At 48.2% G+C, this 23,666-nt stretch overlaps 1 protein-coding gene across 7 annotated transcripts in view; it reads right to left on the bottom strand.

Moving 5' to 3' along the window:
• Positions 1-1,907, bottom strand: part of SLC8A3 (solute carrier family 8 member A3) — a 96,972-nt gene extending 95,065 nt beyond the window's left edge. For 5 of the 7 annotated variants that reach the window (XM_075712533.1, XM_075712531.1, XM_075712534.1 and 2 more), the window contains exon 1: positions 142-1,907. In XM_075712533.1, the coding sequence (XP_075568648.1) occupies positions 142-1,907 (1,766 nt within the window). The remainder of the gene's footprint in view (positions 1-141) is intronic. The other 2 variants (XM_075712536.1, XM_075712537.1) reach the window with 1 other exon arrangement.
• Positions 1,908-23,666: the final 21,759 nt, after the last annotated feature.

The raw sequence follows: 23,666 nt of genomic DNA, 5'->3' as shown, positions 1-23,666 counted from the left end.
CCTGAAAGAGGTAAGTAGGGAAACTGAAGGAAAGCTGAAGAAAGGAGCCTCTCCCTTGTCAGCATTCACCTGTAATGGATGCAACATGTAGGGTTATACACCAAAACTAGACCCAGGAACAGAAACGAATGGGGTACTTACACAGTTTCATCATTCTTGAACTCCAACTCCCCGTAAGTGTCTTCAAAGTCTTCTCCACCTCCTTTTGCTGTCCCTTCCACTGTCCTAAATGGCACTATGACTGTACCCCGAGCACCTGATGTCCTTAGGACTTTGACTTCCATCACGCCAATGCTCTCACTAACGTGTATAACATCGCACTCAAATGTGAAGATGCCAGCATGGTCATCATCCAGTATAGTCACTGTGGCCACACAAGGAGAAGCCAATATGGCCTTTGGGTAAGGGGAGTTACTGAGCTCCGGAGGTTCCTCACTATCCACCACACGGAGGTTACTGAGCCGCACAAAGAAATGCTCATCTTCCTCAAAGATGTCATCATCAATAATTCCCACTGAGAACTCCTTCTGAGTCTCCCCTGATTTCAAGACAACAGTCCCCTCTGTGAACTCGTAGTCAGCACCAGCATTGGCAGAGCCATCCTCTGTTTTATAGTCCACATAGATGGTCTTGGACATGTCCCCTCCTTTCCGCACCACTGTCAGGAGAACGGCACCACAGTTCTCAAGACACTGGTAGGAGCACGGGTCAAAATAAATTTTGGAGATGAATTCCTCAGGTTCATCTGGCCGCACCTCATGCAAGCTGGTGCTCTTCTTGGCTTGCTCAGCTGCATGCTTCTTCAGAATATTGCCAGCTCCCGTCATCATTCTGGTAGCTTGAATGCGATAAAAGGCTCTGCTCTTTTGCTGATGAGACAAGGCATAATAGTTAGCCATCTCTACCAGCTGGTCCAAGTCCTTTTCTGGGTGCTTCTGCTTCAGGTCCTTAAGGATCCGGATCATCTCTTTGCGAGACTCGTCTACCTCCTTCCCCTCCACAGTCACTAAGTTTCCATCCAGAAAGTGGGAGTTCATCATCTTGCCATCCATCTCAATTCCCTTAGGGTGATCACCTTCTGATTCTATGATAATGCCCCTGTGCTTGTCAGTACGATACTTTTTGTGCATATACTTATAGAAAAGCAGACGCCTATCTGCTATCCAAGCCAGAAGGACGCAAAGTGGAAAGAAGAAAAGTGTGAGCAGACCTTCCCACACCTGAACCACACCTGGAGAGAAGACAGCAAGTATCATGTACAACCAGATGTAAGCAAAGATGCTCCATGCAGCTGTGACAAAGAAAACCCTCAGATGTTTTATCTTTCTGGTTTCCCCATCAGGGATCACATAGACACAGATGGCAATGATGATAAACATATTGAAAGCAGCGCTGCCAACAATTGTAGACGGCCCTAGGTCTCCAGCTATGAATCCATGCCCACACACTTCTATCAGAGACAGAAGGATCTCAGGAGCAGAGGAGCCCAGAGCCATGAGGGTCAAGTTGGAAACAGTTTCATTCCAAATCCGAATGGTAGTCGTTGTGGTCTCTCCATTGGGTTTCTTAAATGTGATTTCTTTCTCTTGCGATGTAATGACCTCTATAGATGCCATGAAACGATCTGCAATGATGGAGACTCCAAGGAACATGTAGATCAGTGCTACAAAGTATACGATAACACGGGCAATTTTGTCCCCAAGGGATGGGTTTTCTGGGTACCATATTGGCAGGATAACACCTTCCTTGCAGTCAAAAGATCCTGAACACGAGCTGTTTTGTACTGAACTGGTTGAGTCTCCCGTCAGGCCAGCATCCACCTGCAAACCATGCAAAAACAGCACAAAAGTAACCAGCCCAAAATGGAGGAAGGCTGAGGTGACAGGCTGCAAGCTTAACCACGCCATACACAAGATGCAACTTCCACTGTGTAGATCCAAAAAGGCCGAGAACCTGAAACAAACAAAACAGAGAGGGGGGAGGGAAGCATGAGAGAAAAGGAAGATGCAACATTTACCCAAACGCACTTCAGTATCTCACCACTGAAGAGTACTTGCAGAGATGCAGGGGTTGTCTCTCTGTCACTTTGAAGAAGGTATTTAGCAGGGACTCTAACAAACTGCAGCATTTACATGCCCAGCAGATGAAGATCAATTGCTAGAAAAGTAACTCAGAGGAAAAGTGTATATATATAATAGCCCACTCTTGACCTACAACATGTGCAATAGGAGTACTGAGTGCTCAGCTACCACTCACCTGATGATGCCATGGTATTCCCCAGCACATAGCACTTCAACCCAGCGCAAATCTAAAGGCTTCCCTGTCTCACCACCCACAGGATAAGACAAGTCAAGGAATCACTAGCAACACAAGAAGCACCATTAAAGGCCAGTGAGCAATCTCCAGATGAAGTCCATTTGTTGGACATAATTCAGTTACAAATTACAGAGTATCTTGGTGGCCAAAACATCCCCACAGCCAGCCCCTCCTAATAGGCTGCAGAGTCTCCAGAAGGGTCCTAGGGCTCCCCTAAGCTTCTGAGGCACAGGGCCTCCACATCAGGAGTTAAACATGTCAGCGCAGAAATAGGGCAGAGGACTCATGTGCTCAGCAAAGCACCAAAGGCCATTTTTCACTAGCCTTTCCATTGTGATCTCGACATTTACATTTGACATCAATAATCCTGCTTTTAAATGGTCACAGAAACCTACAAAACCTCCACAGTTAGAAAAAGCTGCACTCATGAACCCAGAAGATAGAACAAAATGCATGTACCCACCAACATTCCCTCCACATCCCTAAGAAATCGATATATTTTCAAATACCCTCTAAAAGGAAAGTAATCTCTAACCTAAAATACCATGCAAAAACAAAAGAGCTGATCAATGTATCACGTAGATTTGGCATATCACTGCCCAATAATGCTTTGTATTACTTATGGACTACATTGCTGTAGGGCTTGCACCACTTAAAATTGGATTCTGAACCCTTCACATTATCATGGATCACATTATTCTCCTTCCTTTATAACAGGCCACTGGAAGATTTTGGTCTCAGGCTTAGCTGACAAATCACATTTGTAAGTCCAGACACAGCCAAGTATCTCACAGGAAACATCAAACTTAATAGCAACATTATCTACAGCACTTGGAAGGTTCAAGAGCCTTAACTCCCACTAACTTTCATTGAGGTTTGTACTGCCAAATCAGTAGGGCTGGGATTCATTTTCTCTACTGTAACTACCTAAATCTTGGGCAGTAAGTTAAATGAAGTCACCTAGGCTCCCTTTGTAGTCAGAGTGTCCTGGTTTCAGCTGGGATAGAGTTAATTTTCTTCCTAGTAGCAGGCATAGTGCTGTGTTTTGGATTTAGTAGGAGAAGAATGTTGATAACACGCTGATGTTTTTAGTTGTTGCTGAGTACTGCTTATGCTAGTCAAGGACTTTTCAGCTTCCCATGCTCTGCCAGGGGCACAAGAAACTGGGAGGGGGCACAGCCAGGATAGTTGATCCAAACTGACCAAAGGGCTATTCCATACCATGTGACGTCATGCTCAGTATATAAACTGGGGGGGGTTGGCTGGGGAGCAGTGATCGCTGCTCGGGAACTGTCTGGGTATCAGTCAGTGGGTGGTGAGCAATTGCATTGTGCATCACTTGCTTTGTATATTATAATTATTATTATCACTATTATATTGTTATTATTATCATTACTATTTTACTTTATTTCAATTATTAAACTGTTCTTATCTCAACCCAGGAGTGTTTCTCACTCTTACTCCTCCGATTCTCTGCCCCATCCCATCGGGGTAGGGGGAGTGAGCGAGCAGCTGCGTGGTGCTTAGTTGCTGGCTGGGGCTAAGCCACGACACAGAGGAAAGAGACAGACGATCCTTCCTGTCCCACCCTGTTCTGACCCAAAAGATGTATTTAAGACACACATCTCCAGAAGAGATTTTGTCCCTTCCCATCTCTCTCCATGGTCTATAGAGGGTGCCCAGTCAGCCAATTTAGAGCAGATGCCTAACCTTCACGTGGTGGCAGTTTGAAGAGATGAACTGGCCCCTGAACACTTGAGGAGGTCCCTCCCCTCTCCCTTGCACTGTAAATATTCCAGGCAACATTTTAATGTTATCAGCATTAACAAATGCATCTCAAATGGCTATTTTATCATCATGTTGTGTCGCTTGCCTCTTTCCGAAAGCGTGTGCAATCTTCCCGATATCAACAAAAATGTTTTCAACTTTCAGATAAAAATCTATAAAGACAAGCAAAACAGGAAGGAAAGCATGAACAAGGACTGCAAATGAACAAAACCACTCCTGACAAAGAACAGCAGAGGGGAGAGAATTGATTATGCAGTATCAGGATCACAAATCCATAGCTGACACCCTTGATGTGAAGAAACAATACGCTTCTTCATGCTACCTGGACTAATTCAGAAGAGACAGTTTCTCCCACATTAGCCTACTTATCTTCTCTCTCCAGTGCCTACTTATCTGCCTGTCCACCCTAGCCCTGGTGCCTGACCATGCCCCCGGGGATCAGAGGGACCTCAGCCTCAGGGAGAGCTGTTAGCCAGCCCCAGCCCCAGCCTTTGAAGTCTTCTTAAAACGCCTTGCTGACTGCTTAGCTCAGGGTCACAGGGAAGACTGAACTACCCAGCACATAAAACTTAGGTTCAATTTGACCCTCCTATTGTGTCTTCCCTGCCGCTCCCCATGGTATTTTACCAGATCTCTGGCTGCAGGATGTTGGGAAATCCATGAGAAAGGGCCAGTGAACATGTGCAGAGTGACTATGAGCAGCAAGCCCAAGATCTCTGGGCTGCAAGGTAAATGTGTGCACGTGCACAGTAAAGATGACACGTTCCAGGTGCCTCTGACTCAAGGAGCACACAGAGACCAACCGCACAAGCACAGCAGTTCCAAAAACACCCTGGGCACACCAGATCATCCTTTTCCGTACTGCAATTGCTGGCAGACATCCACCAACCTCTTGACACTTCCAGCTCCCAGCTCCTACTTAACTGTAGAGCAGCCAGTAGGTGCTTGTCTTCCACAATCAGCCATGTAGAAACGGCTGACAGAAAGACAGGAGTAATTTCAAAAACATCTATGTGACTCAAGAACCTAAATTTGGTTTCAAAAATGACTTAAGAGTCTAAGTATCACTTAAATTCAGAGCCTTGTCTAGGAATAGTACAGTGACTAAACTGCACTCTGAAATAAATCACTGCTGCCACCAACCTCCCTCTCTGTGGGACATCCACCTTCTGTAATTAACACTATCCGTCTACCTTCTGTAATGCCATGATGGTTTCTAACACTAGCCATTCCTCAACACACTCCAGGACCTTGCCAGTCCTTCTTAAATTTTTAATTTGATTTTAAGCAGAGGGTAATTTTATTATTATTCCTCAAACGAATTGTATATTATTTAAAAAACAACCTCTACCAGGGTAGCCTCTATGTGTTCAGACCTCCACACTCAGGCTATGGGTTGTAGACTTAAAATCTCAGAATTCGGGAATACTTTTCTTCACTTCTTCTGGTTTTCACTTGCTTTGACAAACATTTTAATGTTAAGTGAAGGTCACAATCATTTTCTAAAATGATACAATAATGACCTGATCCTGCAATTCTTTGACACAGACAAAACTCCCCAGTGGGATTAAAAGGAATGGTGCCCACAGACACACTGTCTAACAAGATCTTAATATATGTTCATTAACATGAAAAGCATTAACCTAACCAATCTGAAAAACACAGTGAAGCATTCTTACTGCCATCCCTCCCTTGGGAACTGGTGCAAAAGTGCTTTACAACATAGAATAAAACTACTGAGTTTTAAAACTGCTGTTAATAAAACACTGAGGTAGCAGTTTTAACATTCAGATGACGAGGACAGAAGAGTTAAAACTCACTGTAGCTCTAGGTCAGCAAGGTTGCTTATACAACGCACAAGTTTGCCCTCAGATAGAATCATAGAATCGTTTAGGTTGGAAAAGACCTTTAAGATCATCCAGTCCAACCATTAACCTAACACTACCAAGTCCACCACTAAACCAATTAAGCATGGAGTAAGATATATCTACTAAACTCAGTCCAGAAATCACTGGAGGGGATCTACATAGCTCTGCCCAGAGTGAAGTAGAGACATCCCCTGTCCCTCCTCTAAGTAGCAGCATTGATCTCAGCAGGGCTAATTGTGACAAGAGCCACCCTTCAGCATGAGCCCTGCGCTGAGGATCAAGCCTCCAGGCGGGCTTGTGGCACAGTCCTGAGTCAATGCTAGTCACCCAGGAGGAGTCACGGTGTCACTCCTCCGACACCAGTGCAACAAAACACATCCACATCTGGCGCAGAGAGGTGTCGTTCCAGCAACGTCACTGCCCTGGCCCTGCGGGTTGCAAACAATAGGAGGCTGCAGCAACAGTGGAAAGTCCGTTGGTATTGGGCAATCTTTGGCTTTATACCATGAGGATGATAATTTCCACTACTTCTTTGCTATCAGACATCATTTTCTCCCACAGGTGTCTGCCCCGCTATTGCTAGCACACTAAATACATGCAAATAAGGGCAGTGGTACCAAGTGAAGTGTCCCCTATCTGGTAGGGTAAGTTCAAAGCATACAATCAATGCAAAAGAGAGGCAAAAAGCTGAAGGCATCCATGCAACAGAATGAGCTACTGTTCAATAGCGCTGGGAAAAATGCGTAACAGTTGTTTTAGCAGGGGGAATTCCTTCTTGTACAGGAGTTGACAATGGCCACGTGATCCATAAATCCATAAATAGAAACCATAAATAAAAAGATCAGTTCTTGAAATACTGCTGGAGACAGTCCAGAAAGTAGCATGGACCATGCTTGTCACAATTAAGCCTGCAATAGAAAATGACTTTCAGACAACTATCAAGCTCCTTACATCTTTTATAATAGCTGACTTTCAGAAGACTGATGGTTTGTCTGCTGTGGACCTACAGCAAGGCAGGAAGCTGGGAAGGCTATTTAGCTTTTTGTATACAGCTGCTCACATGACTAATGGCAAGGATACTTTCAAAAGGAAGCATTCACAACAAGAAATCAAATCAAGAGGCAGGATAACACGGTGATGGCTGCTATCACGTAACCTCCACATACCAAGTTCCCAAGATGACTGCTCAGTAAATACAAAACCAAAGGCAAACCTCTAAGTCATTCCTTATTTAGGCAAAATTCCCCTTAAACTATCATAAAAACTAGAACCTTTGGATTTGACCTGCAAATAAGATTAGGTTGTCTGGCACCTCTGTCTCCTTCCCCTCTCCCTCCCACCCCCCAAATAAATCAGACACACGGAGCACGTCTGTGGCCATATAGAATCCACTCTCCCCGACTCTAGACTGGCCAGGAAAGTCTGCTGATTAGATCTGAGCACAGGGTGAGCCCTGCTCAGGCGTGGGCGCTGCACGAGGGCCAGACAGAGACATCTCAAGATCAAGGGTTTTGTCTACTCGACAAGCGTCTGTCCCAGAACAGAGCGGATACAGCGCTGCTATTAGTGTCCTCTTACAGCCCAACTCCAAAGCTGGAGGAGGCAGAAGTAAGGTTCAGTTTAATAACAGGGCCTCACATTCCTCAGCTCCAAAACACATAAAAGCTTTTTGATTGAGCACATGGGGGTTTTTTATAAGCATCAGCAAAAATTGAAATTATAGCCTTTCTGCCAAAGAACACAAATAACTGAGTTTTAACAGAAGAGATATTATACCTAATTCACCCTCCTCTGTCCCCCCAAATAAAAGCATAACAAAATATTTAATACAAAACAAAGCACATATTTCAATCATCTCCATTCAAACGTAACTGAGCCCTTTGCTCATCACTACAAGAGTACCCAGAGTGTAAGTTAAGATTTACCTGCAAGCGAAAAGCCAGAGCAGTGTAATTAGATCCATTTTGTCAGACAAATGCGAATTTCCAAGCACAGACCTCGCCTTAAACCATCACACTGGTGGCACATGCCCATCTGATACAAGCACAACCACAGACCCCAGCTGACTTTACACAGGTTATTGCACAGCAATAGGTAGTTTAGCTCCCTACTACTGCACCAGCTAGGTTTTATGGGGAAAAAAGCACTGTAACTCATGCTTAGGCCACGACAGATCCCCGCAGTTCAGCTCTGTGGAAAAGTTATGGCGGGGAGCCGTAGGTGCTTGTTTCTTTGCACTTCACAGTAAACATGCCAAAACCCAGAATTAGCTGCCTACAGAATATCCCCCTCGGTATGTGTCAAAAGCAGCCTTTTTTTCTCTCAATATCATGCAAAAAGCTACCATAAAAAACCCAGCTCTCGTAGCAAGTCTTTTAATACTTACAAGCTGGTATCTCTACTAATTTGAGTAGCTCCTACCATTCTAGTGCAGTAAATGGGTGTTAATCAACACAGCGACTCAAGTCTCCTAATTCCTTATAGAAATGCTGCAGTGGTGGGATGCAGTTACATTCAGTGATCCCAGGGGCTGACCCGAACAGAGCACAAGTCTGTGTACGGTGAGGAGCAACCTCCCAACACTCAACTTGCCCCAGGGAACTGGTCCATGATGTTTTTTTCTGTATTTTAGTATCTGTGATGCTCCTGGAGAAGCAGTGCCATAAATAGCTAACCCACAAAGATGCCCGTACTTAATTGTCCCCTTCCAATACTGCACCAGCTGCACTTGACTGGCCGGGCATTTTACATCCTCACTCTCACCCCAGCTGAAAAATATCTGTACAGGATAGATGGATATATATTGATATAGGAGCTGTGGTTTATGCTCTGTGCACAGATATGTAAAGGAGGAGGAGGCAGACACTGAAGGAGACCCTTCAGTGGGCAGCCACAGCCATACTCCTGAGAGATGTCCTCATTTATGGTGCAGGCTAGCGCAGCCTCCTTGGGAGCCACAACACGCTCGCTCTTCCATTCCCCATACACATCCGTACGTCTGAGGTTCCTCAGGCTAAGGGACAGCAAAGCGTTACCCTTTTCATTTTTTTCCCCCCAGAGCTGTAGCCTTTTTTACAGTCAGAAAACAAAACCCAGTATTTATGCTGACATATAGATTAGTAGTGGCCATCCTCCTGCTTAAAAAGCAGTATTAACTGCTCTGATATAGATGGCTTTTTCTCTTTTCATTAATATTACACAATCTCACTGTTGTTTTTCTGAACAGTGTTTTGTAGTACCTTCGAGTGGCCGAGATACACGGGACCTCTGGAGGTCATCTGGTCCAAGCCCCCTGCTCAACCAGAGCCACCTAGAACCAGTTGCCCAGGACCACGTCCAGTTGGCTTTTGAATATCCAGAGGATGTTCAAGGACGAAGGATGGAGTCTCCACAACCTCTCTGGGCAACCTGTGCCAGTGCTCATTCACCCTCAGAGTAAAAAAGTGCAGGTATGGAGTCCAAGCCTGCTCCTGACAACCACATCCAGTGTTGGGGCACTTGGTACACACTGCACTGGGAGCTCACTGTAGTGCTTTTGTGGCAACCGCACAGGCATTTGGCAAAAAGTCACTGTCCTGACCTTTTGGAAGTCGCTGGAAAGCCTGCATTGCATACTTAGAGGTACTTCTAAACACAATTAAAGCCTTTAGGTGCTTGAATACCAGTGCACATCTGAAAACACCATTCTTTGCAGTGTGAACAGCCCCAGATTGAGAGGGCAGGTACATTGAAGCGCCTTCTTCAGGCCTTTGATGTTATGTCTATGATGTGAAAGGCCCAGTGAAGAGGCTGAAAGTCCTTCCTTTGAGGTTTAGGAGGCTGAGGGAAATAAAGAAGTGGAGTTACTGGGTCATCCGCTCAAGGCTTCCCCTGCCTGTTCCACAGACTGCAGCTACTGGAGACAACCCAGAGCAGCCACCCAACAACGTGTGGGGTTGCAATAGGCGCTGACTCCTCTGTTGCAGCCTTCAAGGCACTGGTTTTCATCACTCTCTGTCTTGCTGGTTTATAAAGAGAGCAAAGACCATTTGGGGAGGCAGGGAGGGGGGAAGGGGAAAAAAATTATTCCAGTGGTGTGAGGAAAACTTCTTGTCAGTAAAAGACATTTTTATGTACTGCCTGTGGCAGCACACAGGGTGCGTTATTTACTGCTCCTGCTTCACGGACATATTATACTGCTGGTTCAGGTGCCACCATCAGAGTGCAACTTATCACCTAGTGACTCACAGCATCCTAGAGGAAAGATGACAGCAGCAACTCGTGGCATTTCTTTAGCACTCTGATGACAGATCTGCAACAGCTACAATTAAAGACACTAGGATTTGTTGTCAACAGTGCATTTGTGCTGCAGAGCAGTAGTTATTTGCACACAGAGGCAGGCTAAGTGGTAAATAAGAGGGGAAAAGGTGTTGTAGTCATATCTCACCCTCTTTAGATCCAGAATTAGTTACGAAAAATACAAGTTTTCTGACAGAAGACACTCATTTTAGGCAAACAAAACAAACCATGTGATGTGTGGGTTTTGGTGCAACAAGTAGCCTGGCAGGGAGCCCTTCCCCTGCCAGCTCATGGGCTCCTGGGGCAGCCACCAGCCAGCCATGCGGGGTGCTAACCCCAGCACCTGGGGCACACACTGCTCCCATCCTCCAGAAATGGGCCTGTTTCTTTCTTAACTTCTCCTCCAAGGAAAAAGAAGAAGACAATTTCTGATTTTTTTTTTGTCTGAATACAGCAAAAAGTATGTTTTTACCAAAAATGCCATATCATGCACAACAGAAATTATGAGCCCTCCACAAGTCTATTCAGAAGGGCTCGCTCCTGGCTTGGCGAGAAAGAAAATATTTAGAAAGTGAATGGAGGCAGAAGCAGCACAAACAGGGCAGTGGGAAACTGGACAGAAAACAGGGAGGGGAGAGGAGGAGGAGGAGAAGGCTACACTTCAGAAATCATCTTCACCGCTGCAGCAGAGAATAAGTGGCTTGTCATTTGTCATGTTAGACTGAAGACTTCTACGCTCCTCTGTGCGATGGGCACAGAAATGGAGTAGATAGGAAAGGCTCTTGAGTAGCCCTGTTAGCACAGCTTTCACAGAATTAGTCAGACCAGAGCCACAAGAGGTGTCTGGTCCATGCCTCAGGGGCCACTGCTGCATTGTTCCCCTTGTGAACATTATTTCCTAACACTTTGTACAGCCCAGTTTTAAATTACCCAAGCGATGGCATTTCCACAACTTCCCATAGAGACTCTGCCACGATGTAATTTATCTCGGAGGTTTTAGCCGTCTTCCTTATATTTAGGATGAAATTAAGAAAATTTATGCTGCTAGTTCTCATTATACTGTCCTTGGAGCACTCTCAGCCATTCTCCTCCCTGCTCGAGATTTACATGCTTCAGATACTTGTAAATAGCTGTTCCCCTCCACAGTTATTCTTTGGCCAAAGCACACAAATTTATTTTAATCTTTATAAATTAGCCCAGGCTGCCCTTTAACCATTTATCTTGATCTCCTCTTGGTTCTCCATCTTCGAGGCAGTCAGAAGCAGCCGGGTATCTGTGAGCATCATACCTCAGTGCCTGTTCCCATCAAAACCAGCAGCAGATCTGCTCTTGTTGGAACAGGCGAGCCGAGCCTGGGCAGTGAAGTCTCACCCCTCAGCTCTGCCGTACACCAGGTTTTCATGAGGTACTGGACCGTTGTGAAGATTAAATCTGGATTGCTATATGCCAGCTTGCTGTGTTGCTCACTTTTGAAGGTCTCTCCGTCTGTTTGCTGTTGTCCCCAGCATGGTGGGGCTTGCGTGAGGAGCTCCGTGCTGACTGGCATGTGTAGAAGGAAAACAGAGATTTCCAGAGTTTCAACCAAAAATTCAGGGTCTCCAGCTGACAGGAGGGAAACACACTGTAATGTGCTCGCTGCTTCTGCGGATCTGAGCACAGCAGGGGACGTGAAAAATGCACTGAGCTATAGGTTATCCTCAAAAGACCTCCCGCTTCACTTGAAAGGTGCCAAAACCTGTAAATTCTCCCATTTGAATTCAGTTATCAAATAAGATTTCACACAGCACCCTCAGCCTCTACTGACTCATATCGCCACATATCTCTTATTGACAATTTAGATATCTTAAGTCTTCGGTGTTTTTTCAGCTGTTAATTCTGCAACTGCTTTAAAAAAAATAAACCCTCGCATCTACCATGATTAATTCATTCTTCGTAAGTCCAGGCTGTTTATTGCTCTTTGTTCATTTATGCACTAGCTGTTTACAGATTCTCTCTTAATATTAGCTCTGTTATTTGCTAGAGACTCAAGTCATATTTACTATATGGTAATTGCAGAGATGACATGGACAACAAACAGTGGAAACTGAGCTGCCACGGCAATTAGAGTAAGTGGCAGTAGTCTCCAGGCTATCTGCTGCCCCACCTTCACTTCTTCTCCCCCCCACTCTCTGACGACTTTCCTTGTGGGCTGTATAAAGCCATATGCCACTCTGATCTCTATAGCACAGAGAGGCGGAGATTTGTTCTTCACTATGGCATTACCAGACAGGATTATTCACCTTTTTCCTTTCAGTCTGTGTTTCAACTGCAGGTCTGCCCTCCCTGGCTGGCTGCCCCACTCTGTTTTATCCAAGGGTAGATAATCCGAAATATTGTCTGGAGCTAGTCCCCCTCAATACCTACATTTTCTCTCTCACTATTACAACAGCACTAACTTCCTCCTCTGCCCCATCCATGGCCTCAACATGTCTCAAATATTTCACTGAGGGAGTCGCAAAGGACAAGATTTCACAGGGTAATTAGAAGCTTAACAGAGCAGCTCTTTAACCCACTTGGACACCTTGATCCCACTGAAATCACAGATTTTCCACTGGACACCTAAACGTGATTTAAAATTCCTGCAGAAAACCGAACAGGTGACTACGAGAGGCCACTGTCGTCCTCTCCAAAGAAAGACATGAGGTTTATTTCTTGGTTCCTGCCAAGAGCACTGGGCAGGTCCCACACCCAAAAGGCATACGGCTAAGCCAGGTAATTAGGTGACTTGGTCCTTCAATAAAATTAAAAAAATCAAGATTACCTATATGTGCATGCCAACTTGGGAGCGGTGCATACAACAAAGCACCTTGTCTGAAAAGGATGAGGCTCCTCCCTCGCCATTGCTAACAGGCCTGCAATGATACTCCTCTAATTCCCAGCAGTCAGCAAGTCTTAACTTAGATACTGGTGAGGAACGTTTGAAAACTGGATGCAGGGCATCATGTATCAGAAGAATTTCCTAGCAAAATACATAATAATCATGCTGCTGTTTATCTCCAAAGTGGAAGAAATAGCATTTTCAGTGTATTAGAGCACTACTTACCCCAGCTTCCCTCCCTTGACCCTCCCCTCCAAAAGCATCCTTTTACACAAAGTCATCTTAAAAGTGAGGACTATCTTTCCAGCCTAGCCAACTTGCATACCATCAGCTGAAGGCTGGCAAGAAAGAAGAGAGAGAGGGACCTTAGGACCAGATTGTCTCTGGCGAAAATCAGCATAGGTCCAATAAGCCCAAGTCAGCAGAGCCAGCTTATTCTACTGGAGGAGCTGCCTGAGGAGCTTTGGCAACACTTCATACAAGGTAAACCTCCAAAATGAAAGCTTCGCCTGTTTCCTCTTTGCAACTCACATCACACACATCAGCTGGGGGGCATCTTCCTGCTTCCCCCATACCAACTGTATTCTTGTCCATGCAGCCCTGGTTCCTCCCTCCTCCCAGTGCTCCGTGCTGGCCCTGGATTTGCTACAACTAGTCCTGCCAACAGGAGCAGCTGAGTCATGGGAGATGACCACATCAGCCAAATGCACTGAAACAAGACAAGGGAAGGAGAAAATATTCCTTCCCCCCTACAACCCCAGACCCCAGCAAACAAGGCCTGGAGTCTCTCTTCTCCACCATGTGCCCGGTGTCACCTTGGATCAGCATCGTAAATTGCCTCATCCTGAAGGTATGACAACAGGAGTTGCTGGCTTAATGTAGGTGCTTGGATAACACACTCATCCCATGCAGCCACCCACTGTACAGTCTATTCAAGCCACCGAGGCAAAGAGAGAGGACAGCCTCTATCCTGCCACTGAGGGGCACAGCCCCTGTTACTGATGCTAGTAGTCCCACATCGCCATCAGTTTTACTGAGCAGCTCGAGTCCCCTTCAGGCACTGCAGAAATTATCTTTCCATCCATTTCTGCAAAGAGAAGATTAAAACTGAGATGTGCTCTACTTGCTTTGAAGTCCAAATCTCTCCTAAGACAAGGTTAAGGCAAGAAAATTGCAGGCTCCCTATCTTACTGGGAGTTTCAGTGGAGGACTGACTTGAGCAACAGCTAAGACAGGAACAAACAGCCTGTTTTCACAGCCTTACTCCACGCTCTGCCCCTGTCCCCTGCCCCCTCAGCCCAGAAAGCCTCTCCTGCCCAGCCACACTTCTGTGGTGGTGCCCCGAACCCAGCCCTCCCTGGCAGCACTGATGACAGTGACTCCTGTCATCTGGGAAACCTGTCACAAGTGACGGACAAACCTGCTTTGCCCAGAACAGGAGCAACAGTCCCCAAATACCAGTGGGTGAGGAGCAGTGGGACGGGCAGAGCGTTACCCCCAGCAGAGCCACCATTGCTGTTTAGTTCAGGTCAGTGACAGAAATGGGTAAAAGAACAAGCACAAAAGGTCTTTGACAAAAGGACGGTCACTTCTAAAGACAAGCAAAGCCTTGAAATGAATTCGTTTTGCTGTGGGAGCTCAATGAGCAGACAAATGAATAAAAATGGGTTTTCAATGAATTTGAGCCCTGTATCCCAACAACCCTCCACTCTGCAGTAATCCTTCCTCTCCCCATTCTCCTTGCCTTCCGCTCTCCCCACAGACCTGCACACAAAGACTTCCATGCCCCTTCCCCTAACCCTCCTCCCACCACGACCCCTCTGGTCCTTCCCATACCCAGCTACCAGTCAAGCAAGAGGCAGCTCGTACTGCAGCCCCTTCTGAGCCCCCTGCACTGGCCAGGTGTTCAGCAAGCCACCAGCACCACTGGTGCATATTTCACGAAGTGCATAAGAACATGGCATCTGAGAGACCACCACCCTTTTGTCCAAGGTGATTGCAGCCAGCCCGCTGTGCCTGATAGCTGTTGGCTCCCATACAGATACTTGCAAATTATGACCATGCCACTTCTTTGTGCTCTCTGTGCAACGGTAAGTAGATGAGGTTTCTGGAATCCTGCATGACCAAGCACAGCTCCCACGTCCCCTCCTTCAGCCTTCTCCGGGAAATCAGCTTTGGTCAGAGGGACAGAGCTCGTCAACCAGGCCAAAAGAGGTTCGAGGCTAACACCAACAGAAAGCTCCCAGACTCAGGGTATTTTATCTAGTGAGCACTGGAAACTTTTAAAATTCTATGCCGTGCATTTGTGCAATCTGTGGAACTCAATGTCATAAGAAATAAATTAAGATAAGTGCTGGAAGACTTAAAGGAAAACTAGATGTGCATGGAAATACTCAAAATATCCATAGGTTCACCAGCTGGGACGCATCCCTCCTCTTGCTCCAGAGCATATTTCAACCACTTGCTTACCAGTTTTTGTGAAACTTGCTAATGTGCATGTATGGTGAAAGCTGGAAAGGCCCTTCTCAACTGAGCATCTGCTTCCTGACTGGGCCAACCTCTTGTTTCGTCCAAGCAGCCAAGCCCATATGGACCTGAGAGACAGGCAGAAAGCCACAGAGAGGATAAATGGCGGGGTGAACATGTGAGGGATGCTGTTAGAACACTGGGAAGCTAGAAGGCATGGAGTTGTTGCGGGAAGTGGGGAGCTGGGGCAGTTACTGGGGAATCATTAAGAAATCTATATATTTAAGAAGGAAAAGCAGAGGAGGGGAAAGGCCAGAGTTGGGGAAAAGAGGAGTGGTTGTGACTCACTGGGATGTGTGAAGCAGCAAGAAGATGGATCTAGGCAGGTAATAGGCAAGCCAGCAGATTTTTGGGAGTGACGTAGGTGCACCAAGTGCAGCTGAGCATCTTCTCACCTTCGGTCTGCCAGTGCGATTCCCCAGAGGGGAGGCAGCTCCACCATGCTCTGAAGGTTAAGCTGTGCGTTCTGCCTGGCACAAGAGCACAGTGCAGCCAACGGGTAAAACTGCCTACCTACTTAAAAGCAAACCCCAACACTGCCAGGAGGGACAGGCTTTATTTTTAGCTGGGACACCAGCAGGGTCACTTGCTGGTGCTGCATTTCCCCACGGAAGCCAGGGGTTCATGAAGTGTGCTGTGTGCACAGGGTCACTACGGGGGAAACATCTGTCAGGTCAGCTTTGGGGAGATGGATTATTTAAGTTAGAGAAAAGGAAACATTTACTGGAAGAAGTGAACCTGAAACTCCTCTGGAAGGTTAAAATGGAAGGAAAAAATGATGCTTAAAGAGTGAGAGCAGGTGGTAATTTATGTGAGGGCAACATCTAGTGCACCCATCTCTGAGATGCTCAGCCAGGAGAATACTGCACCACGTCTAACTCCATCAGCATCCCCTCTGCTTGCCTCATATAACCCAAGCTTTGAAAAGCTCATTCTTGCCTGGGGGCTGCCAAAACAAACGCAGCAGCATGTCTTTATCCCTCATTGGGATCCTTTGCAAAGGAAAAGCACGCACACAGAGACCCACCTTGCCTTGCACCTTGAGGACAACACTGAGACTTCCACCTCACTCTGGTCCTCAGGTCCTCCCATGGGGCTCCCAATTAGCCTCGAGGCAGGCAGCTCCCCCAGCACTCACACGCTGGCTAAGCACAGCACCCTCAGCGAGCGCAGGGCAGCAGCACAAACTTAGCCCGCTGCGGCCTCATGAGGACAAGGTGTCAGGTCCTTCCCTGCTAGTGGGTTTCGTGGGTGCAAACCTAATAAAACAGTTGGCACCACTCCCACTTACACTGCCAGGGAATGCAGTCTGGAGGGTTCAACATGGAGTGGTTGTTGTTGATGAAGTGCTGAGTGCTAGCGTGAAACTTTCAAGGGACGTGAAAGAATTGAGATCAGAGGGGAAGTTCTCATTTTATTCTCTTCTTGAGGAACCTGAGTCCACTTGGCATGTTGCATCTGAGAAATATCTTGGCCTAGACTCTGAATTTTTTTTTTTTTTAAATCAGGATCAACCCCCATGCACGTTCTTGGGAAGATTTTTTATTAAAAATTATTTTGTTTTTTTTTTCTGCTGATTCTTGTGCCTCTCAATAGCTTAAGAAGTGCTTTGCAGACCCCATCACTTCCAGGTTCTTTACAACTAATTTGCATTCAGGACTATCCATCTCATCAAGAGCAGACTTCAAGGCTGAACCAACTGCAAGCCTTAGCTGCTGCAGGCAATTCAGGCAGCAGCTTTACAGGTGGAAGCAGGGCTTCTTAAGCCAACCTAAACATTTTCCACCTCTGATCGTTTGCTCCCACTCTGCACTAGCTTTCCCTTTTTTGTTGGCATAACTGTTTGCATGGCTATGCCATGAATAAGGACCGGCAACCTATGTGGCCAAAAAGCAAGCTGAACCCACCACCTGGCCACACACGCCACTGCACCTGTACCCTGCAGGGGGTGGGACAGAAGCAGGAACAAGCAGCCAGGGTGGGAAGGCTGTAGAAACCCAGGTACAAATGACAAGTATGGGCAGGGGCATTAGCCGTATGGGCAGAGGCAGGTTTGCCTTTTCCAGCAGTGAATCCTGCAACACCTCCTGGACCACTTAACAGCCTTGTCCTGCTACGCAGAGAGACATCTCCACCTCCATTTTTCCTAACAAACATGCATGTTCAAGGGTCACTGAATAATCCCAGCCGAAACCATGGAAGAGGATAAAGGTGCTTATTAAGGTGAACTTTAAGCTCAACGTCAAGATATTACTTCCCACCAAGGAAGGTCCAACTCAAGGCAGTAAACCAAGACATCCAGGCCTCAACGTCCCAAAACAAATTTTCCTGACAGCAAACAGTATGGAGGGCAAAAGCACAGCTTCTTCACCCAGAGCATTACTCCGAGTCCCCATCTATCACCAGCTGGGGTGGGCCAGCAGTGCATGGCAGAGGCAGCACTGCCTTCCCCAATTTGGGTGTGGGGAGCTGTAGCACTGGGGCAGCGGTGTGTTTCACAGCCTGCCTGGACCCTGCTGACAGACTCTCTCCTACCACTGCTCACGTTGAGGAGAGCTCGGACACATCCAGAGTGAGCTGCAGCCCGACGGCAGAGCAAGGTGCAGACATACTCTAGCTCTCCCTGCTTTTGTTCCCGCCCTGGCCCGGGTAAGGAAAAACAGCTTTCACCAGCACGCCAGCATAGGAGCACAGTGGGAGGGCGCCTTGCAGTGTCAGCACTGGAGACCCCGCTCACTCCTGGACATGTCACCTTCAACACAACCTCAGCAGTCAGATCTAAGTGTCCTCTCATAGATACATCCCTGCATCGCTATGTTTCTTTTGATTAAAACCGTATTTGGCTTTGCTGCTGGAGAGTGCTGCTGTTTGCTTTGACACAGCCTCCAAGTACCAGCCGAGGAGAGGGTGACGATGAAAGCAGTAGCAATGCAGTCTCGTATGTCTACAGTTTCTAAAACTCTTTGACACTTCCCTGGTTGCAAAACATGCCCAGCAGCATAGGATATTTAGTATTCCTGATTGCTCTTGACCTGGCTGTCTCTGCTGCTGTCCTGAGTTAGGAGGCTTAGGTAAAAAGACAGCACAGTAGAGGAAGGCAGCAAACAGAGCAAGTCCAGTTTTGCAGCCCTGAAATAATCTGCTAGTGAACGGAAATGCTGAATGGAAAAAGAAGCTTCTCCCTAAATCTGAGTGCTCTGGAGAAGCTCCCTGTTATATCATGATGGAAAAATCCTCATTGGAGTGTTTGGTTAGAAAACAAGCTATCATAAAAGAAATGTTAAGAGCCCTAAGCTCCCCTCTCTCCCATGATGTCAACTGTCAGAGACATCGGCAACAGCTCAGCTGTGTGATCAAAGGCTCCAGCAAGCGGATTTAAATACAGAATTACCAGAAAATTGAGAGTTGAAAGAGTACGCGGGCATGATCATCACCTGTTTATAAAGATGTCTTACGGGGTGAACTAATTACTTTATGATGCTGTACCACAGAAACAACAGCACCTGGGTCTTCTCATTATAACACCAGCAAGATGGGGTGGTGGTGGTACCTTCAGAATGGCAGGACACATCCCTGCTGCCTGATGCCTTGCTATTCCTGCAAAACCCTGTGACAGCAATGCCTAGAGGGGGGATTGGGAGGCCATCGTGCTGAACTCTGCGCACACACATCTATGATGGCCCTCAACCAGAGCTTGGAGTTTAAAGCATTAAGGCAGAGAGAGCAGAGGAGAAGGAGAGAAGCCAACTACTGCCTGCTCCGTGTTAGTCCCCAGGCGGCCCAGCAGCCCACTCAAGCTGCAGGAGACTCGAGGTGGTTCCCAGATTTCATTCTGGATGTGAGCAGGGACAGCAAGCTTGTCTGCAGCCTCAAACCCCACAGCCCCACATCACTGAAATCAGCAAATGTAGGACCAGTACAGAAGGTGCTTTAAAGGTGCCCCAAGAACAGCTTGTGATCTCATGTGTCTCTCAGTGCATGAAACTTTTCAGGACAGAGACTATCATTTATTAGACATCTGTATGGCACTTTGAAACATGGGCCCCCAACCGGGCTGATGCCTTTAGGAGTTACCGTTATCTAAGCATTAAATCAACAATAGCATTAATCTGTGCCACAATACCTAAACACAGCGGGTGATGGTAGACGGAACATCACAACTAACAATTTCCTGGCTTCAGACCTTTTTCTTCCATGTTAAGAAGATTTTTTTCTGTCTGTGTAATTTAATTTCCTTCACTTTTTTAAAATGCAGAATTAGATATTACTGCCTGATTGAAAAAAAAAAACAAAGAAAAGAAATTTGGCTGGCAATCAAAGCCATCTTTTTAACTGTTGAAGCACATGAAAGGCATCGGAAACATGACAGCAACAAAGAACAAGGAAATATTTGTCAACGCCACTTGGCCATTGGGGAAGCTTAGGGGAGGAGACTGATGCTATTTGTTTAAAACAAGCAAACAAAAACCTGACAGACAGACCATTTATCTGTATAGTGCTTCACTTGAAAATATTGGTGGAGGGAATACATCTTAACTTGGTTTCTAATAAAAGTGCTGACACACTCCGTTATGGCACTTCCCTGCCTTGGGGATGGAGGATGCCTATTGCAGGAAGGACCCTCTGAAACAGAGGGATGCGTGTGGGATCAGGCATGACACGGCAGCAGGTCAGCCCAGGACCTTAGAAAAACCCTTTCCTGTCCTACCAGCAATACCATAGGATCTGCCACGCTCAGACCAGACTCATCTGACTTCAGCCCCACCAGCTCCAGAGGAAGGCAGAGGAAGCAGGGAGGCCAGGTTCATCCCTGGGTGCCTCTTTCCTTCCTCCAAGCCAGCCAAGCCGAGGAGCAGTGCCCCGAGTGGGCCACGCAGAATGACTGCCCATGAGTCCCAACAACAAAGTGGTCCCTGGTCAGCCGGGGTAGCTCCTGCTCTCACATCGGCCCAGCAAGAACCTACAGAGCACAGCGTGGTGCACGACCCAGGCCATGCTTGTATCCGGCTCCACGTGCACTCTCCTGTTCTGGGTGCTGGTGTTCAAGAGAACGCAGAGCATGCTGCCTGTGCTCCCCAGGGCGATGCAAAGAACTATCCCACCTAGCAATGGCATCTCCAATCCCAGGTGCCATCCTCTCAGGTGGCAGCTTTGCAGAGGAAGGGCGCAATTTTTCTGGAAGGGAAAAGTGCTACGCAGAGTCGCATTAGGATGGCTACACACCCACCCTCCCTCTCACACCCTGTCACCCACTAGTTCTTGCAACCACGTCCTCACCAAATCCCCATGCAGGTAGAAAAATATCATTAACGATACAGTCGAGACCCAGAGAGATGAAACGATGTGCCCAGCAGCACGCTGGAGGTTTGCCAGAGACTGGGAGCCTACCTGAATTTCCAGTGCCCTCACAAGGACCTCAGCATCAGGATTACCACAATGTCGTACCTTGGGCATTTGGGAAATGCTTGAACCACCCACTTATTAGAACAGGACTCACATTTGGCTTGGGGAAAAAGAAATAGACTGCTATACCGCACCTTTTACCTCGGGCTCTCTATCTATTCACGTTCAGTCCTCTTCTTCCCCACCCTGGTTGATATCACACCCTTTTATTTACAATAGAGGGGTAACCGATTTGTCTGCCATCACATTGCATGCTCACAGCAGAACTGAGGGCTCCTGGGCTGCTCTCGCTCCTCCCCAGCCGGCCCTCAGCAGTAGCTGGATGTGCTCTTTTCTAACATCGCTACTCCTGCTCAGGAAACAAGTCTTGTTCCAGTTGACCACAGAAGCCTGAACGTGAGCACCAAACACGACTTACTTTCTTAGCTAAACCATGATCAGGGTAAACAAACGCCTGCAACAGCAGTGGATGGAGCAGGATTAGGGACTCCCTAGAAATGCTTGTACCACGGGGGAGCAATGCCTCTCCCTGCCGCACCAAGCCTACAGAGCACCTTCAAGGCCTCTGTGTCTCAGCAGTCCCCCAAAGCCAGCTCTGCTCTCCCGGGCCTCCCGCCAGGCTCCCAGAGAGCATGGGATGAGCGCTCCTGAATGGGAAGATGCTGCTGACTGTTACCTAAGTCTTCCAGCCCTGTCCTCTCCAGAAATAAAAACCAGCTCAACAAAATCACCCTTTCGCTCTATAAAGAGATGCAAGGAATTAAAGGACTATACATATAAGCACGAGGAGGGGGGGATGTGCATAAGGCTCCCCTTCTCACCCCCACAGTTCCTCCAGTGTCTCACCGTAAATCAGAAAGATTTTTAGGGTAAAATCCCCAGAAGCAGCCCAGGAACAAACCAAGAGCCAGGAACCCAACCATTACACTACAGCTCCACTTGGGGGGGGGGGGGGGGAACCGGCCATAGCCTCACGTTTTAGAGCAGTAAAAAAAAAAAAAAAAGCCCAAAAAAACACTTGCAGCGGTTTCATCGCCCACCGAGGGTGATCGATACTTCAGACACAGGTGAACAAAATGAAGCCCTGAAGCAAGGCTGGGAGGGAGGAAGAGTACGGAATTACCCAACATTTAGGTCAGCTCGTATGCGTGCGTGTATCGCTTCTCTCCCCCTGCCAGTCGGGGGCTGCGGGGGCCCCGCAAGCGGCCCCGTGCCCTATTTAGGGCAGAGCCTGGCGCAGCAGCTATATTTGACACCGGGGGTAAACAAGCCGGCCCCGGCGGACGGAGCGCGACAGCTGCCCGGGACGGCGGCCCCGGTGCCCCCGCCCGGCGGCCGGGGCTGGCTCGGTCCGGCCTCCCCCCGGCGGAAAAAAAAAAATTAAAAAAAAAAAATTTAAAAAAAAAATTTAAAAAAAGGAAATTTTTTTTAAAAAAAAAAAAAGGAAATTTATAGCACTGCATGAGAGGCGCTTCCCCCGCCCGGCAGCCCCGGGCAGAGCCGCCCCCCCCTGCTCCCCGGCATCCCTGCGGGCCGCGCCGAGGCCAGCCGTGCCCAGCCGGGCACCCCCGCCCGCCGGCGGCAGGGATCCCGGGGCCCCCGCACGCTGCCGCGGGCTCGGGCTGCCCCCCGCCGCGCACGCCCCGCCGGCCCCGCTCCCTCCCGCCGCCAGGCCCCGGCCCCGGCCCCGCAGCGCCCGGCCCGGCCGGGCCCGGCGCCCCCTCCCCGCCGCGCATCCCTCCCGCAGCGCCCGCTCCGCGCCGTAGGCAAAGCCCTCCCCCCGCAGCGCACACACGGGCACCCGCACCGCCACACGCCCGGAGCCGCCGGGCTCCGGGAAAACAGCGCGACTGAAGCGAGCTCCCAGCGCCTGGGCAACGCTGAATCCCCTCCTGCCCCCCCCCAGCCCGGCAGATGAGCCCGCAAAGAGCCCCCCAGCACCCCCGGCTCCCCCATTCGCATGCAAAGCGTGAAGCCCCACTGGATAGCAGGAAACTTAGCCGCCAGCCTTGCGTCCCTACGGAGCAGGGGGTAGCACCCTCTTACTTACCCCTTCTGGTTGCTTTCCTGACTTTTTTTTTTGGAGGGTCGGGGGTGTGCGTGTAGGGGGGGGGGGGCTCCGCTGGCTCCCCAATACAAATCCTTCCGGTTCCTATAGGGAGCTCATCGCATCTCCCGGTGATTCACCGACGGTGTGTGCGGGTACGGGGGGGTTCGCCTTTGCATGTCAGTCCAAGTTGCCTTGCTCGCTACAAAACCTGTGCTCTCTTTTGCAGCTGTCAGGGTGAGCGGGGAGGTGCATCTGGAAAAGGGGGTGGGGGTGGAGGTAAAATGTTGATAAATCCACCAGCCTTGATCTTCAGCTCCGTGCGGTGGAGTTTGGGGAGGGAAGGGAGATCTGGCGAAGGGGGAGGAGGACGGAGATGAATGGGGGTCGAGGGAGGGGGGAAGAGAAAATGGATTGTACCCCAGATTGCCACTGAATCTGCTGGGCTTCCCCCGCTCCCGCTCTCACACCATCGGGGCTCGGTCCAGGCTTCCCAGCATTACGGTGCACGGCAAAGCGCTGAGCCTGATTTCTGGGAGCCAGCGAGGTTTGCACAACTGCAGCAAGAAGCCAAATCAAAAAG

The sequence above is a fragment of the Pelecanus crispus genome, chromosome 6 (assembly GCF_030463565.1).
Source record: "Pelecanus crispus isolate bPelCri1 chromosome 6, bPelCri1.pri, whole genome shotgun sequence".
In the NCBI taxonomy this organism is placed as follows: Eukaryota; Metazoa; Chordata; class Aves; order Pelecaniformes; family Pelecanidae; genus Pelecanus; species Pelecanus crispus.
The sequence above is the reverse complement of the archived record's forward strand: the minus strand, read 5'-3'. Positions and strand labels throughout refer to the sequence as shown.